Source organism: Amphibalanus amphitrite, unplaced genomic scaffold, assembly GCF_019059575.1.
Source record: "Amphibalanus amphitrite isolate SeventyFive unplaced genomic scaffold, NRLGWU_Aamphi_draft 000714F_arrow, whole genome shotgun sequence".
Classification (NCBI taxonomy): domain Eukaryota; kingdom Metazoa; phylum Arthropoda; class Thecostraca; order Balanomorpha; family Balanidae; genus Amphibalanus; species Amphibalanus amphitrite.
The window spans coordinates 215139-229109 of NW_024882208.1; the positions used below are offsets into that span (position 1 = coordinate 215139).

The window sequence follows — 13971 nt, forward strand, 5'->3', positions numbered from 1 at the left end:
ACGATCTTTGAAAAACAAAACCCTCGAAAAATAGTAAATGCTAAACCTAATACAGCTTTTTGATTATGGCCCACGAAAACTCGATGACAGTGTCCAGTCGTGTATTCTTGACACCTGCCGCGATACCATATAAAAATCGGGTAAATCGCTTTCTGAGAGTGGCGGCAGCGTTAAGCACGCACCCTGCCTACCCGAGAATAGGTCAGTGATCGTCACAGGTCAATGCAGGTCACCTCAGATCAACCCAGGTCACCTCAGGTCACCCGCAGCGTTCTCAGGTCAAAAAGCCGGCACACCGGTGTCAACCGGTCTGATCCGGTTCTCCAGAGCACCGAGTCAATATGCACAACCGTCACCCCGCTTCCCCGCGACGTAACAAGTAACCTTCACACAAAACGCGAGGCACTGCACGACAAAACAGCTTCACAAATGCGTCACTTCATCAAGATAGCACACGACATACAAAAACGCACATGCCAGCACACCCGCAGACGCAGATACAAACATATGTACGAGCAAACGTACACACCGGTATAGAGCACGGGCGGGATGACCGCGTGTCTGTTGGCAGTCTGTTTATCCATATCCCTTCCCATCCAAACCGGCCCCGTTTGGCAGCTGGAACACCTGGGGCATTCCACGATAGATCGTACCAGGCCCGTCACCCTCATCTCTCAGATTTTAATGAAAATCGGTCCTAGGGGTAATCATAGGCCCCAAAGACGCCTGGCAAAATATCAGACTTCTCAGATCAAAACTTTTTGAGTTATATTGCATTACATTTTTTTAACTTCGGTTTGTACCGGTGAGTTTGATGGCCTATAACTCAAGAGCGGGTTATGCAACCAACAAACGGGAAACAACACTAAGCTTGCGATGAACCAAAAATTGATATTACTTCTTAAAAATTCTAAAGAAAAATTTTGATTGTTGAACAAAAACCTTAATCTTTTTTCATTTGCCTCTAATGACTTTTGGGACCAAAATTTTTCACATTTTTATTTTTCAAAATAAACTCCATGTCATTGCAAATCGACATGCAAAAAATTAGAAAGGTGTTCTTTCTATAAGTTCCTCATTTTCCCGCAAACAAAATGGGTTTCGGAAGGGTTGATACGACCCCAGCACGCCGTTTTGCTTCTAATAGAGGTAGAGCCTCGCGGAAAAAACGAACGTGTGTGCCGTTACAAGTCGCAGCGATTGGTACCCAATTTTAAGGTCTCAGGTGAACCGGTAGCGTCTGAGGTCAGGTCAAGTGACTGAAGTTACGGGTTCGGTTTTTAGTAAATAACTTCGCAAAAAATGGCCGCAGAGCCGCGATTTTGGCATCATTGTGTTCGCCTAGCTCAGGTGCGTCGAATGGTATACTTTTTGTTAGGGTGAGGTCAACTTAAGTAGTTGACCTCGGGTCAAGGTCAGGTCAGAGCCCCTCAGGTCACGAAGCTGGGCAAAGGGTATCATATGGCATATCATTCGATTCGGAAGGTCTTCCCGAGTCCATTGGTGGCTTTCCCGACTCTCTAGCTCAATTTGATCGGGAGTTATTGACGAAAAACTCGTACGACCCTAGTGACGTCATAAATGACGTCACGCAAGGTTAACAATGCAAAAGTGAAGCATTGGACTTTGCAAGGAGTGCATGAAATCACGATACCATGTACGTGAGATAGTTTTAGATCATTATCGGCGCCAAAATAACAGATTTTATATTTCCCCATTGACTTATAACAGTGATGTCACGTGACTCATGTGACCTTCAAAAATTCCCAGAGATATAAGTTGTGAGACCTCTGGAGGACACCATGTATGCGTCCTGTAACTTTTATCTCGGACAGCTATGGCCATTGGCGTCCAAAACAATGTCAGAACCAAACAGCCCTTTTCACTCTCGCGCTTATAGGAAAGAGGGTTGGATGAACCCTCTTTTCATTTTTTCAGATGACCAAGACTTCAATTGAAATTTCAGTAACCCGTGATGTCACTAGGCAGCTTTACCACGCCATTTGTAAGCTCCCCTCCCAAAATCACTATTCGAAACCGTTATCGTGACGTAAAATAAATACATTTATAGAAAGAACACCTTCCTAATTTTTTGCACACTTCTTAACAATGAGCTAAATGTTTTTTTAAAGAAATAAAAATTCAAAAAAATTTGGTCCCAAAGTCCAAAAAATACAAATGAAAGAAAACTCGATATGTCACATATCAAAAATAGCGTATTTTTCGAAATTTCAAAAATACATATTAATCTCTGTTTCATTGCAAGTTCAATGTTATCTAACATTTGACATTTGAATAATCCGTCTTAGAGTTACAGCCCGCCAAACTTAGCGCTGCAAAGCAAGATCCAAAAAATGTTATACGCCATAACTCAAAAAATACTTATCTGATAAGCCTGAAATTGTTACAGGTAGATTCAGAGCCCCTGATTACCCCTGAGACCAATTTTCGTCAAATTCCGAGAGATGAGGGTGTCAAATTGGAAAAAAGTGGTACGATCTATCGTGGAATGCCCCACCTATCAACTGTGGCAGCAACGTGACCAGTGACAGCCTGTCACGTGTCACTGACGTCATCTAGTGTCCATTACTGACAGCTGCACAGCGCGCAGACTTGTATTTGATGAACCTTGGCAGGTTAGTTCTGACGGTGGCCACCAGGGGGTAGTGCTGGCCCAGCCGGCGCCGCTGCAGAGACATCTGTCGGCAAAACGACAACTAGGACAGTGCTGGAGGGAATAGTTCACCGTAATAAATTTAAAAAATGAAAAAAGGAGCTTAAGCGTTTCAAAATAGGAGCTGGATGAAATATCTACCAGTAAAACGCCTTTTGGACGAAGAACGAGCGAGCAAGATAGTGAGCCCTGCACGTGCGGAAAGGCGAGAGGGTACATCCAACGGGCTTGCGCAAAGCACCCTTCTAACCGGTCGCTAGCGGTGTACCAAATTTGAACGCAATCGGCCCAGCCGTTCCTGAGATCTGGAAGCGGCATTCTGCACGTGCGCACGTGCAAACGGGGTCCAAACTGACTTTTGCACGGCATTCTAGTCCCTACTAACTGGTCCCCAACCGTGTACCAAATTTGAGCGCAATCGGTCCAGCCGTTCTCGAGATCTGGAAGCGCTCCCTGCACGTGCGCACGTGCAGTAGCACCTTAACCGCAACACATGGGAATACATTGCCTGGTGCGTGCCTACCTGTATGCCAAGTTTCAGCGAAATCGCCCCAGTAATTACCGAGTTATTAAAATGGGAACAAATTTGACACCTCTCATTGTTGTATTTTGCACGTGCACTGGGGGTGACCCACATGCATCGGGATTCGGGAGTATCCTATTTTTGGTAGAAGGGATGCTGCTACCCTACAAAAATTACCGCAAGTCAATCGCCCAAGCGGCTGCTGAGATATGAGCCTCTCAAAATCACTACTTTTGCAAAACAGCTTGAACACCCTTGACTTTTCACGTGGCACGTGCCACGACGGTCACTGAGGTGTATCAAAAGTAGTCAATTACGGGGTAGAAGGGATGGGGCTACCCAGCAAAAAAGACCGCAGGCCAATCGGTCCAGCGGTTGCTGAGATATAAGCCTCTCAAAAGCGTTACAGGCCGGGCCGGGCCGGGCCGGGCCGCTCATACTAAGATTTTTCCGTTATATTGAAAAGACTCGCTTCGCTCGCTGCGCTCGCTCGCTCCTAACAACTATGGAAAGCAAGTAAAATAGAGCCTACGAGTTCGAAATCAAACGAACGCTCAGCCTTTGATAGCGAGACTTCGAGACTTCGACGGAGCAAAGTATTGTTTCGAAAAGGTAAAGCTAATCCAAATGGCAAAAAGTTATCAACAAACTATGTTCGTGAAATTATATTCATGTGATCACAAATATATGACAATTGTCAATTGCAAACATTGAGCGAACCAACTACCTTTAAGCTTTATGCGCAAAAACAAACTGAAACTACATTGAATGATCACCAAGTCCATCAGCGACTCGAAATGCCTCCTGCGGTGAACTATTCCCTCTGGCTGTCTGGCGGGGGGGGGGGGGGGGCGGTACTCGCCGTCCGGCGCGACTCACCTTGGCCTTGATCCCCGGCTGCATGGTGCGGAGTCGACCGACCAGCTGGATATGCGCCGCCGCGCCGTCCGTGCAGTCCTCACCGAACAGGTCCATCAGCGCGTCCAGAGCCTCGGCCACTACCTGCAGCTCGGGGTCGGCGGCGGCCAGCTCCAACAGCAGCTGGCCCACGCCCTGTGAACGGAGGACAGAGATCAGTTACAGCCTCAGACACCACTGCAGCGGCGGCCAGCTCCAGCAGCAGCTGGCCCACGCCCTGTGGACGGAGGACAGAGGTCAGTTACAGCCTCAGACACCACTGCAGCGGCGGCCAGCTCCAGCAGCAGCTGGCCCACGCCCTGTGGACGGAGGACAGAGGTCAGTTACAGCCTCAGACACCACTGCAGCGGCGGCCAGCTCCAACAGCAGCTGACCCACGCCCTGTGAACGGACAGGGGTCAGTTACAGCCTCAGACACCACTGCAGCGGCGGCCAGCTCCAACAGCAGCTGACCCACGCCCTGTGGACGGAGGACAGAGGTCAGTTACAGCCTCAGACACCACTGCAGCGGCGGCCAGCTCCAGCAGCAGCTGACCGACGCCCTGTGAACGGACAGAGGTCAGTTACAGCCTCAGACACCACTGCAGCGGCGGCCAGCTCCAACAGCAGCTGACCCACGCCCTGTGAACGGACAGAGGTCAGGTACAGCCTCAGACACCACTGCAGCGGCGGCCAGCTCCAACAGCAGCTGACCCACGCCCTGTGAACGGAGGACAGAGGTCAGTTACAGCCTCAGACACCACTGCAGCAGCGGCCAGCTCCAACAGCAGCTGCCCCACGCCCTGTGGACGGAGGACAGAGGTCAGTACAGCCTCAGACACCACTGCAGCGGCGGCCAGCTCCAGTAGCAGCTGGCCCACGCCCTGTGAACGGACAGAGGTCAGTTACAGCCTCAGACACCACTGCAGCGGCGGCTAGCTCCAACAGCAGCTGACCCACGCCCTGTGAACGGACAGAGGTCAGTTACAGCCTCAGACACCACTGCAGCGGCGGCCAGCTCCAACAGCAGCTGACCCACGCCCTGTGGACGGAGGACAGAGGTCAGTTACAGCCTCAGACACCACTGCAGCGGCGGCCAGCTCCAGCAGCAGCTGCCCCACGCCCTGTGAACGGAGGACAGAGGTCAGTTACAGCCTCAGACACCACTGCAGCGGCGGCCAGCTCCAACAGCAGCTGACCCACGCCCTGTGGACGGAGGACAGAGGTCAGTTACAGCCTCAGACACCACTGCAGCGGCGGCCAGCTCCAGCAGCAGCTGGCCCACGCCCTGTGGACGGAGGACAGGGGTCAGTTACAGCCTCAGACACCACTGCAGCGGCGGCCAGCTCCTGCAGCAGCTGACCCACGCCCTGTGAACGGACAGAGGTCAGTTACAGCCTCAGACACCACTGCAGCGGCGGCCAGCTCCAACAGCAGCTGCCCCACGCCCTGTGAACGGACAGAGGTCAGTTACAGCCTCAGACACCACTGCAGCGGCGGCCAGCTCCAGCAGCAGCTGACCCACGCCCTGTGGACGGAGGACAGAGGTCAGTACAGCCTCAGACACCACTGCAGCGGCGGCCAGCTCCAGCAGCAGCTGGCCCACGCCCTGTGAACGGAGGACAGAGGTCAGTACAGCCTCAGACACCACTGCAGCGGCGGCCAGCTCCAACAGCAGCTGGCCCACGCCCTGTGGACGGAGGACAGAGGTCAGTTACAGCCTCAGACACCACTGCAGCGGCGGCCAGCTCCAGCAGCAGCTGGCCCACGCCCTGTGGACGGAGGACAGGGGTCAGTTACAGCCTCAGACACCACTGCAGCGGCGGCCAGCTCCAACAGCAGCTGACCCACGCCCTGTGAACGGAGGACAGAGGTCAGTTACAGCCTCAGACACCACTGCAGCGGCGGCCAGCTCCAACAGCATCTGACCCACGCCCTGTGGACGGAGGACAGAGGTCAGTTACAGCCTCAGACACCACAGCAGCGGCGGCCAGCTCCTGCAGCAGCTGGCCCGAACGGAGGACAGAGGTCAGACCACACCCTGTTACCAGTCCTCAAGAGGGAGCTCAGTGCAGCCCCAGAGCGGGTGCAAGAACGGCACACGGTCGGTGAGGTAAAGAATAGACATTCACTAAAAGTCTGGCGTAGTCTCAGAAGTATAATTACAGCACATAGAATGTAGGTATAGGACATGTCACACGAAAACGTCGACTTCACGAAGTGAATGACGTTGGGTGTAAGCCATCGATTATTGATATTTGAAATCTCCAATCCATTTCATTCAGTCCACCATCTCGTCAACTCCCTCATACACACCTCTCCGTCCCTCACCTGAAATGAGTCACTACACTCTCAGTCCCCCGCCCCTTCCGAAACTCGCCTCTCTCCCTCCTCCACCATCCCTTACCTGTACGAGCTCCGTGTCGGCCGGCCCCAGCCGCTCCTGGCCGCGCACCCTCAGACAGCCGAGCAGGGCCACGCCGCGCAGCAGTCCGGCGCGCGCCGCCGCGTCCTTACAGGCGGCCAGCCGCGCGGCCATCGGCTGCAGGTCGGCCGCGCTCAGCTCAGAGGGACCCGGCTGGCCGGCGTCCAGCAGCTTCTGGAGCGCGGCGCGCATCGCCGCGGCGGCCGACTCCAGAACCTCGCCACTGCACTCTAACAGAGAGAGGGGACGGAGAATAAATAGTGAGGCACCGACAGGGCCTGGCACAGGGACTTCGAAAACCGAGTACCAGGCAGCATACTCAGCCAGCAGACCGGACTGTTTTGCTTTCGAAGCTAAACCGGTTCCTATTGAACGTCTCAACCTGTACCTCTTTTTGTTAGCAAGAAACGGTTCCTTGCAATCTTACAGCTGCATGCAAGGCAATGGGCAAAATGAATATATTTTACGACATGAAGAGCTCTTGACACCATATTACCAATTTCGAAAGACTTCACAGCTCCATAACAATCCAGCGCCCACCGCCGATCAACAGCCGCCCCAGCTCACCGTTTCCGTCTGTGAAGACGAGCTGTCCGATCTGGTGCCAGAGCTGTGTCAGCTCGCCGGGACCGCCGAGCTCCGACAGCTCCAGCGCCGACACCAGGTTATTGAGGCACAGGAAGACGCGGCACCGCAGCGTCTCGAACCTGCACAGAGGTGGAATGGTCAGAGGAGTACGGACAGTACTAGTAGACTCCGGGACGTCAGCAAATGCAACGGTCGATATGATGCATGTCTTTTTAAAGAAAAGTATAACCATAGATAACAGTAGAACTATAGTTCTAATATAATATAGAACTAATAGTTCTACTGTTATCTATGGTATAACGTGTTAAATAGAATCACTCCGTAACGTAAGCACAATATACGAGCATACAACCATTTTGAAAATAGTGACAGCGCAACCAGCCATTCTCCTCAGCGCTGGTCAATGTGTCGGTGACGTCTCGACCAGCACGGCATGACTGTCACTGACCGTCGGCAGATGGTCTGTCCGGACGGCGAGGAGGCCAGGATGTCCGTCACGTTGGCCGGCGGACAGGCGGCTTTGGCCACGATCTTCTTCAGCAGACCCTCCCCGGCCATGGCCTCCTGCAGCTGCGGGTCACAGAGAGGGGGCGGGAGGTCACCAGTCGGACAGTGTAGAGTGAGGGGAGGTCGGAGGAGCCTGGTCGGGGTCACACAGGGCCGGGAGGAGCTGAGCTGAGGTAGGTTTCCAGCTGACAGACGACCACACACCAACACAAACTCGGCGCCCATCATATGATGCGATGAAATAGGCTTCACATCAATGCTGTACGCCCAAACCAGGTTACACAAATTAATCATCATCCACATTGAAAATGACTGACCAGGGCTGCGGAGTCGGAGTCGGAGTCGGAGTCGGAGTCGGTCGGAGTCGACAGTTGTGACCGGAGTCGGAGTCGGAGTCGGAGTCGATTTTAGAAACCCGAGCCGGAGTCGGAGTCGGAGTCACCGAAAATCTGTCGACTCCGCAGCCCTGCTAGGTCTGCGGAGTCGGAGTCGGGAGTTGGAGTCGGTCGGAGTCGACAATTCTGCCCGGAGTCGGAGTCGGAGTCGGAGCTGGTTTTTGAAAGCCGGAGTCGGAGTCGGAGTCGGAGTCGCCGAAAATCCATCGACTCCGCAGCCCTGTGACTGACATTTACAACAGATACTTCATCGGCAATTCCACCAGTCAGAAGTGAGACACCACTCGTTCTGACTGATGTAAAAAAGAAGTGAGGCACTACTGAGACGCCTCTGACCTTATTGAACACACACCACTTCCCCAGTCTGACCTCTGTGGAGAGTGCCGCTCCGTATGGGTCGTCCCGCCACTGGGAGTCCTCCATCGGGTCGCAGTCGTCCTCCTCAGCGTCCTCATCCGGCTCCTCAGAGTCCTCCTGGTCCGCCCAGCCGTCTGACGAGTCTGGGGAGGCAAACGTCACGTGACGTGTATGAGGACACGCAACGGCCACGCGACGACGAGTCAGGGAACAGACGGGAGGTGATCACATGATACAGAGTCTGGGGGAGACGGCACTCGCGTAATAGTGATAACGAGCATGAAGCCAAACAACGGTCATGAGACCAAGAATCTGAGGACGGACAACGGTGACCAGACAAAGATCGATTGTGGAGACAAACGGTGATCAGGTAAGGCGGCAGGCGCCATTGTCTGCCTATGGCTGAACCGAGCCGACTATTTCATTCAGTTACCACGTACCGTCTCCGCTGCAGAGGTCGGTGAGGATCTCGAGCGCCACCTGCTGGGCCGTCAGCAGCAGCGAAAGATCTGTCAGCTGGAATAACAAAAAGAAAGTGTCAGACAAGTCGAGTCGAGCTCCTGGCTGAGACACACAACACAGAGAACATGATAGCTCCCTTGCTTTAAACGTAGCAAGTTCATCTTCATCGCTAAACTTACCGAACGACCTTTATTTGTGATGGTCTTGTCCAGTTCACATCTTCCCAATCGTATGTCCAAGACACAAGGCATTTCCTGTTGGATCTTGAAGCATAACACCACCCAACCCTTTTTAATTGGACACGTCCATTTCCTCAATGAAAAACGTTTCTCGCGGCCGTGAGGAGACCGCACTAACTCACCTGTATCTCATAATAACTCACCTGCAGCTCATAATCCTCTGCCTCTGCGTTGGAGGTGACCTTGCAGGCGAGCTCTCTGGCGTCGGGGGTGAGCGCGCGGGACACCTGGCTCACCACCTGACCCGTCTTCAGGTCACTGTCATCACCCATAACGTTCAACAGAATACCTGCGAATAGAGGACGGCCAGATAACGGTCAGCAAGAGTCAATGATACGCCATTCAGGGACCGACATTGATGAAAACACCACAGCTTAAGATGCAGTCGATACGTCCAAATGACAAAACCCGGGACACACTCACTGGATGCCAAAAAGCAACAGCTCACAGGAACAACGCAGCAACGACAGTCCAGCTACCATTTTCAGTCCAGCAGCCATGACTTCTCCCGAACTCCCGGTTAACCAACAGACCCCGCCTCATTTGCGGTGTTCGTCACACATCCAACCGTTCCAGTTCCAGAGAAATCGGGCGACACAGGTGGGATGTGCGGCAGCGGCAGCAAAGAAGTGAAGGGAGGGTGACAGAGAAAGAAAGAAAGAAAGAAAGAAAGAAAGAAAGAAAGAAAGAAAGAAAGAAAGAAAGAAAGAAAGAAAGAAAGAAAGAAAGAAAGAAAGACAGAAAGAAAGAGAGGTGGAAGATCCGATAACGTCACCCACCGGTGGCCAGCAGTTTGAGCAGCAGCCGGTCGCTGGAGTCGCCCTCCGCGGCGGCCAGCGCGCGCAGCAGCGCCGCCTGTTCGCGCGCCACCTCGGCCACCACCTCGTTCTCCTCAGAGAGCGCGTGCAGACACTGACCTGGGGGCATCAGAGTGCGGGTACTCACTACTCAATCAGGACTAAAAAAAGATTTTGACAATCAAGAAACCATTAATGTATCAATTTTTGTCCGCGCTCGTATGTCTGTGGCTTACCGACGGCGACGACCACCTCGCTGGGGTAGACGGCGAGGTCCAGACATTTCAGCATGATGCGCACCACGCCACTCTTGTTGACGGCAGCCACCGCCTTCTCATTCGACTCGCTGCCAGGGGGGGGGGCATCAAAAGAACGTTCGGTAAAAGCGTTGCGATATGCTTTGAGCCTTGGATAATAGATTTGGCTCACCGTTTTCAACGTGATTGCTGGCAGATCAGTAGACTCTATTGATGAGCAGGGATGAAAAGGACACCGACAAAAATAAAAACTTGATAACTTGCCAAAACAAAAAGAGTGACAATCATGTCGAATATGTCAAATATCGATTATCATCCAGAAGATGCACGATAACCCCGGACCAGTACAACAAGACTAACCGACCTTGGAAATTATACGTAAGGACAACACCTCCCGACACTTACCAAAGGTTCCACAACAGGTTCGTGATTTGCACGAATATATCTGATTCTGCGTCTAACAGCACTTGTCCCTTTTCTATCTTGCGTTGTGGCTCCCAGCCATCGGAAAACTGAAATGGCAATACAGTGCCACTTGTAAATGTACCTCCCTAGGTTAAGACGAGCCTCTTCTTAACGCGAGAAAGACATGTGGATCTGGTTGACGTATTGACAAAACAATACGAAATAATGCACAATTATCAATTATCTAATCCGCAGTCTAATTGTAAAAATTGAAACAAGCGAACCAAACAATAAGGAGCATCACTAAATATGAAAAGGTAGAATATTGTACGAGTACTTGTAAGTTAATGTAATACCTAGCGTATTTTCTTACCTTGCCGAAAGCCGTTAGGAGCGATGTGAGGATGTCCTGCTCCAGCATAAGGTCACATCCCTCCTTATCACCCGTCAAACTAAGGTTCCTGAAACAGCGACACAAAATAATGATCAAATATAATAACCACAGTGCACTGCACTACTATTCCGGTTAAATAAATGCCGTGTTTGACAGGGGCATTCAGCACGCAATTGATGATCCGACAACTCAAATCACGACCTCACGGACCTTCCCACCCCATCTCCTTGCTCCATCCTCCCCCGATCCCCTTCAGTCCTTCCCCACCCCTCCCATCCATCGTACCTGAGTGCGCCGGCGGCCGCCTGGCGCACATCGACGCACGGGTCGACGAGCAGCGGTCCGACGAGCCGCACCAGCCGGTGCTGTCTGAGGACGTCCACCGTCAGCCGGCGGGACACCAGCTGGGAGAAGGTGACGCAGCCGCTCAGACGCTCCTCGCTGGCGGCAGACTTCAGCTGGGGGAGCGGCCAGAGAGCCGGGGTGAGAGGGGAGACCGCAGAATGGGAGGGCGAGAGATGGAGAGACGTTCAGAAAGCTGAAGGGGTTCCAAAGTTCAGCGCTGTCGCAAATGTGATAGATGCAGGACAAGATGCGACAGGATTGAATGGTGAAACGTGAGAGACGTCAGAGTCGTTCCCACGTATAAATAGTGAAGAGTGATGGCGAGTGAAATGAAACGGGCCCTGGACATCAACTCCTGTATCTACAGTGCGGGGTCCCTCGCCACCGACCGGTCACATGACCGGCTGCATCCGAGGTCTGACCTTTGGCCCCGAAAGCACCTTTGACCTTCGACCTTATTATACATAATCAGCAATTTCAAATACAAAACTATCTATTTCAATAGCAAAATTCGATAGTCGGTTCTAAAGCACCGTACTGTGGCCGGTTAGCTCAGTTGGTTAGAGCGTCGTGCCAATAACGCGAATGTCATGGGTTCGACCCCCATACTGGCCAGAGGCAAATGATTTTCCTCACAAATCGGCCCATTCAAATCAGAACCCATCTAGAACGTCTCACGCTGGGCGCGAAATTCACAGGAGACCTCCCCCGCGTAGGTATATAGTTACTTCAATCGACGTACCCTTTCTGTTGTTTGCCTTTTGACTTGCTTCCAATGGCGTAGACGCGTCGTTTTTTGACATTCGAAAAACGCATGATCCAGGTAGAAGTTATCCGAGGCAGTCTTGGTTACCCCACCGATAATTCATTTTCTTCCCGATGATTATCCACCCCCAGGGATAATCACGAGGGCGGAAATGTTTCATAAAGCATCATCCGTGACACCTAGTCGAAATCTCGACGAGATGCATCGGCAGACCATCGCAGGTGGGCTAATCAGCAAGTCAAACAATGTTTGTAATTTGGTCACGCCCATTTCACGACAAAACTAAGGTCATCCTTAGCCGTTTCCACGATACAGCTACCATCCTCACTTGTTCCACACTATGGGAGGCTCTGTCTCACCTGTTCCACACTATGGGAGGCTCTGTCTCACCTGTTCCACACAATGGGAGGCTCTGTCTCACCTGGTCCACGATGTTGGCAATGCTGTCGCCGCGGGGCGCGTCGCCGCCCCCCTCTCCGTCCGCGCCGTCACCGGTCTCCTGACGGCCGGTGGGGTCAGCGCGCGCAGCACGCGCTCGCTTCGTCCTCGTCTTCCCCATCTCTCGCAGAGTGGCCAATCCGCTCAGACCATACTCAGCAACAACTGCAACAAGTAACAGGAACAGCACAGGTTACAAAACCTATGAGCGGCCTGGCGCAGCCCAGCCTGTAACGCTTTTGCGAGGCTTATATCTCAGCAACCACTTGACCGATTTACATGCGGTAATTTTTGTAGGGTAGCTTCATTCCTTCTACCAAGTATTTGACTACTACCGTCTACCGATGCTTGTGGGTGAAGTCTTATGCACACGTGCCACGTGAAAAACGAAGAGGTGTCAATTTTGTAATAGTTGCAATATCTCGGTAACTAATGGGCCGATTGCTCTGAAAGTTGGCATGTAGGTTGACACCCACTAGGCAGTGCATATCCATATGCCACAGTTGGGGTGCTGCTGCACGTGCGCACGTGCAGGGGTCGATTCCAGATCTCGAGAACGGCTGAACAAATTGCGCTGAAATTTGGTACATGGTTAGGGACCGGTTAGTAGTGTCAAGTGTGCCATGCAAGTCAGTTGGGATCCATTTAACACGTGCGCAGCCGCACATGCAGGGTGTCGCTGTCGCTTCCAGATCCTGAGAACGGCTAGGCTGATTGCGCTCAAATTTGGCATATTACTAGAGACCGGTTAAAAGGGTGCCGTGCACAAGTCAGTCAGAGGTACCCCTCACAATATTGCACGTGCAAGGCTCACCCTCTCGCTCACTCTGTTTGTCGTCCTATAAGGCGTTTTACTGGTATTTCTAATTCTAGGCTTCTTAATCTCATTGTGGGTCATATCAATATTCATGTCTATGTGGTCCCCATGTGCAATCAACCAATGTCTGAGAGGTAGTCGTAAAGCAGGCATCACTTATTTTTTGCGATTAAGGAGGGGCGCTAAACCCAGAGATGCTTTCTAATGAAATCAAACCAAACCTAACAAAACCTGACCTAACCTTACCTCTTGAAATATACCTAGGTACTCCCTACTTCCACCGCGGATTCCGTCCAAAGAGAACCAAGACGGCGGCTATCATAAAAAATCATCAAAACACGCACGTTTGCGTTGGTCCCAAATGCGTGACAATTGTATCAAAGCATTGCAGCCACTTGGCGCTCAAGCTCAGATATGGCAGCATTTTACCTTCATAAGCAAAGTACTTTTTTCCCATTCTTATTTTACTTACGTCAAATTATCTTTAAAATTTTGGAAAAGTTTTTGAGTCTTTTTCAATCATGAAACTTTGTTTTATTAATTTTTTGTTTCAAAATATGTTTCTATGACCTTCAAAATTATGTCACAAAAAGTAAAACAACTAATAATTATAATTGACGTCATCAAACTGAACTTAGCCGGTAAGAATCGTACATCCAATGTTGATGTGGAAGTGGAGAACCGC

General features: G+C 51.7%; 1 protein-coding gene and 1 non-coding gene across 4 annotated transcripts; one reads left to right on the plus strand and one right to left on the minus strand.

Annotated features, from left to right (window-relative positions):
- Positions 1-87: 87 nt before the first annotated feature.
- LOC122365102 (HEAT repeat-containing protein 3-like) lies at positions 88-13644 on the minus strand. Of its 3 annotated transcripts, XM_043336044.1 has the most exons (17): positions 13284-13395; positions 12453-12634; positions 11206-11378; positions 10900-10987; positions 10527-10633; positions 10101-10210; positions 9847-9984; positions 9211-9356; positions 8807-8882; positions 8379-8509; positions 7556-7677; positions 7087-7226; positions 6502-6749; positions 5921-5948; positions 4077-4222; positions 2519-2699; positions 88-627 (listed from the first exon to the last, which is right to left on the minus strand). In XM_043336044.1, the coding sequence occupies exons 2-16, from the start codon at positions 12588-12590 to the stop codon at positions 2577-2579; spliced, it is 1914 nt and encodes a 637-aa protein (XP_043191979.1). In that variant the 5' UTR covers positions 12591-12634; positions 13284-13395; the 3' UTR covers positions 88-627; positions 2519-2576. The 3 variants fall into 3 exon arrangements, with proteins under 3 accessions (XP_043191979.1, XP_043191977.1, XP_043191978.1); XM_043336042.1 differs by lacking the exons at positions 5921-5948; positions 13284-13395 and adding an exon at positions 13533-13644 and having other exon boundaries at positions 4077-4250; XM_043336043.1 differs by lacking the exon at positions 5921-5948 and having other exon boundaries at positions 4077-4250.
- Trnai-aau lies at positions 11807-11880 on the plus strand. The gene has a single exon. It is a non-coding gene; the product is annotated as a tRNA-Ile (tRNA).
- Positions 13645-13971: the final 327 nt, after the last annotated feature.

Excerpts from the sequence above, each read along its gene's own strand:
- LOC122365102 (XM_043336042.1), bottom strand. The coding sequence starts at position 12,590 with ATGGGGAAGACGAGGACGAAGCGAGCGCGTGCTGCGCGCGCTGACCCC. Across the intron at positions 9,357-9,846 it reads GCTCAAACTGCTGGCCACCG|GTATTCTGTTGAACGTTATG; the intron begins GTGGGTGACGTT and ends CTCTATTCGCAG. Across the intron at positions 2,700-4,076 it reads AGCCGGGGATCAAGGCCAAG|ATGTCTCTGCAGCGGCGCCG; the intron begins GTGAGTCGCGCC and ends TTTTGCCGACAG.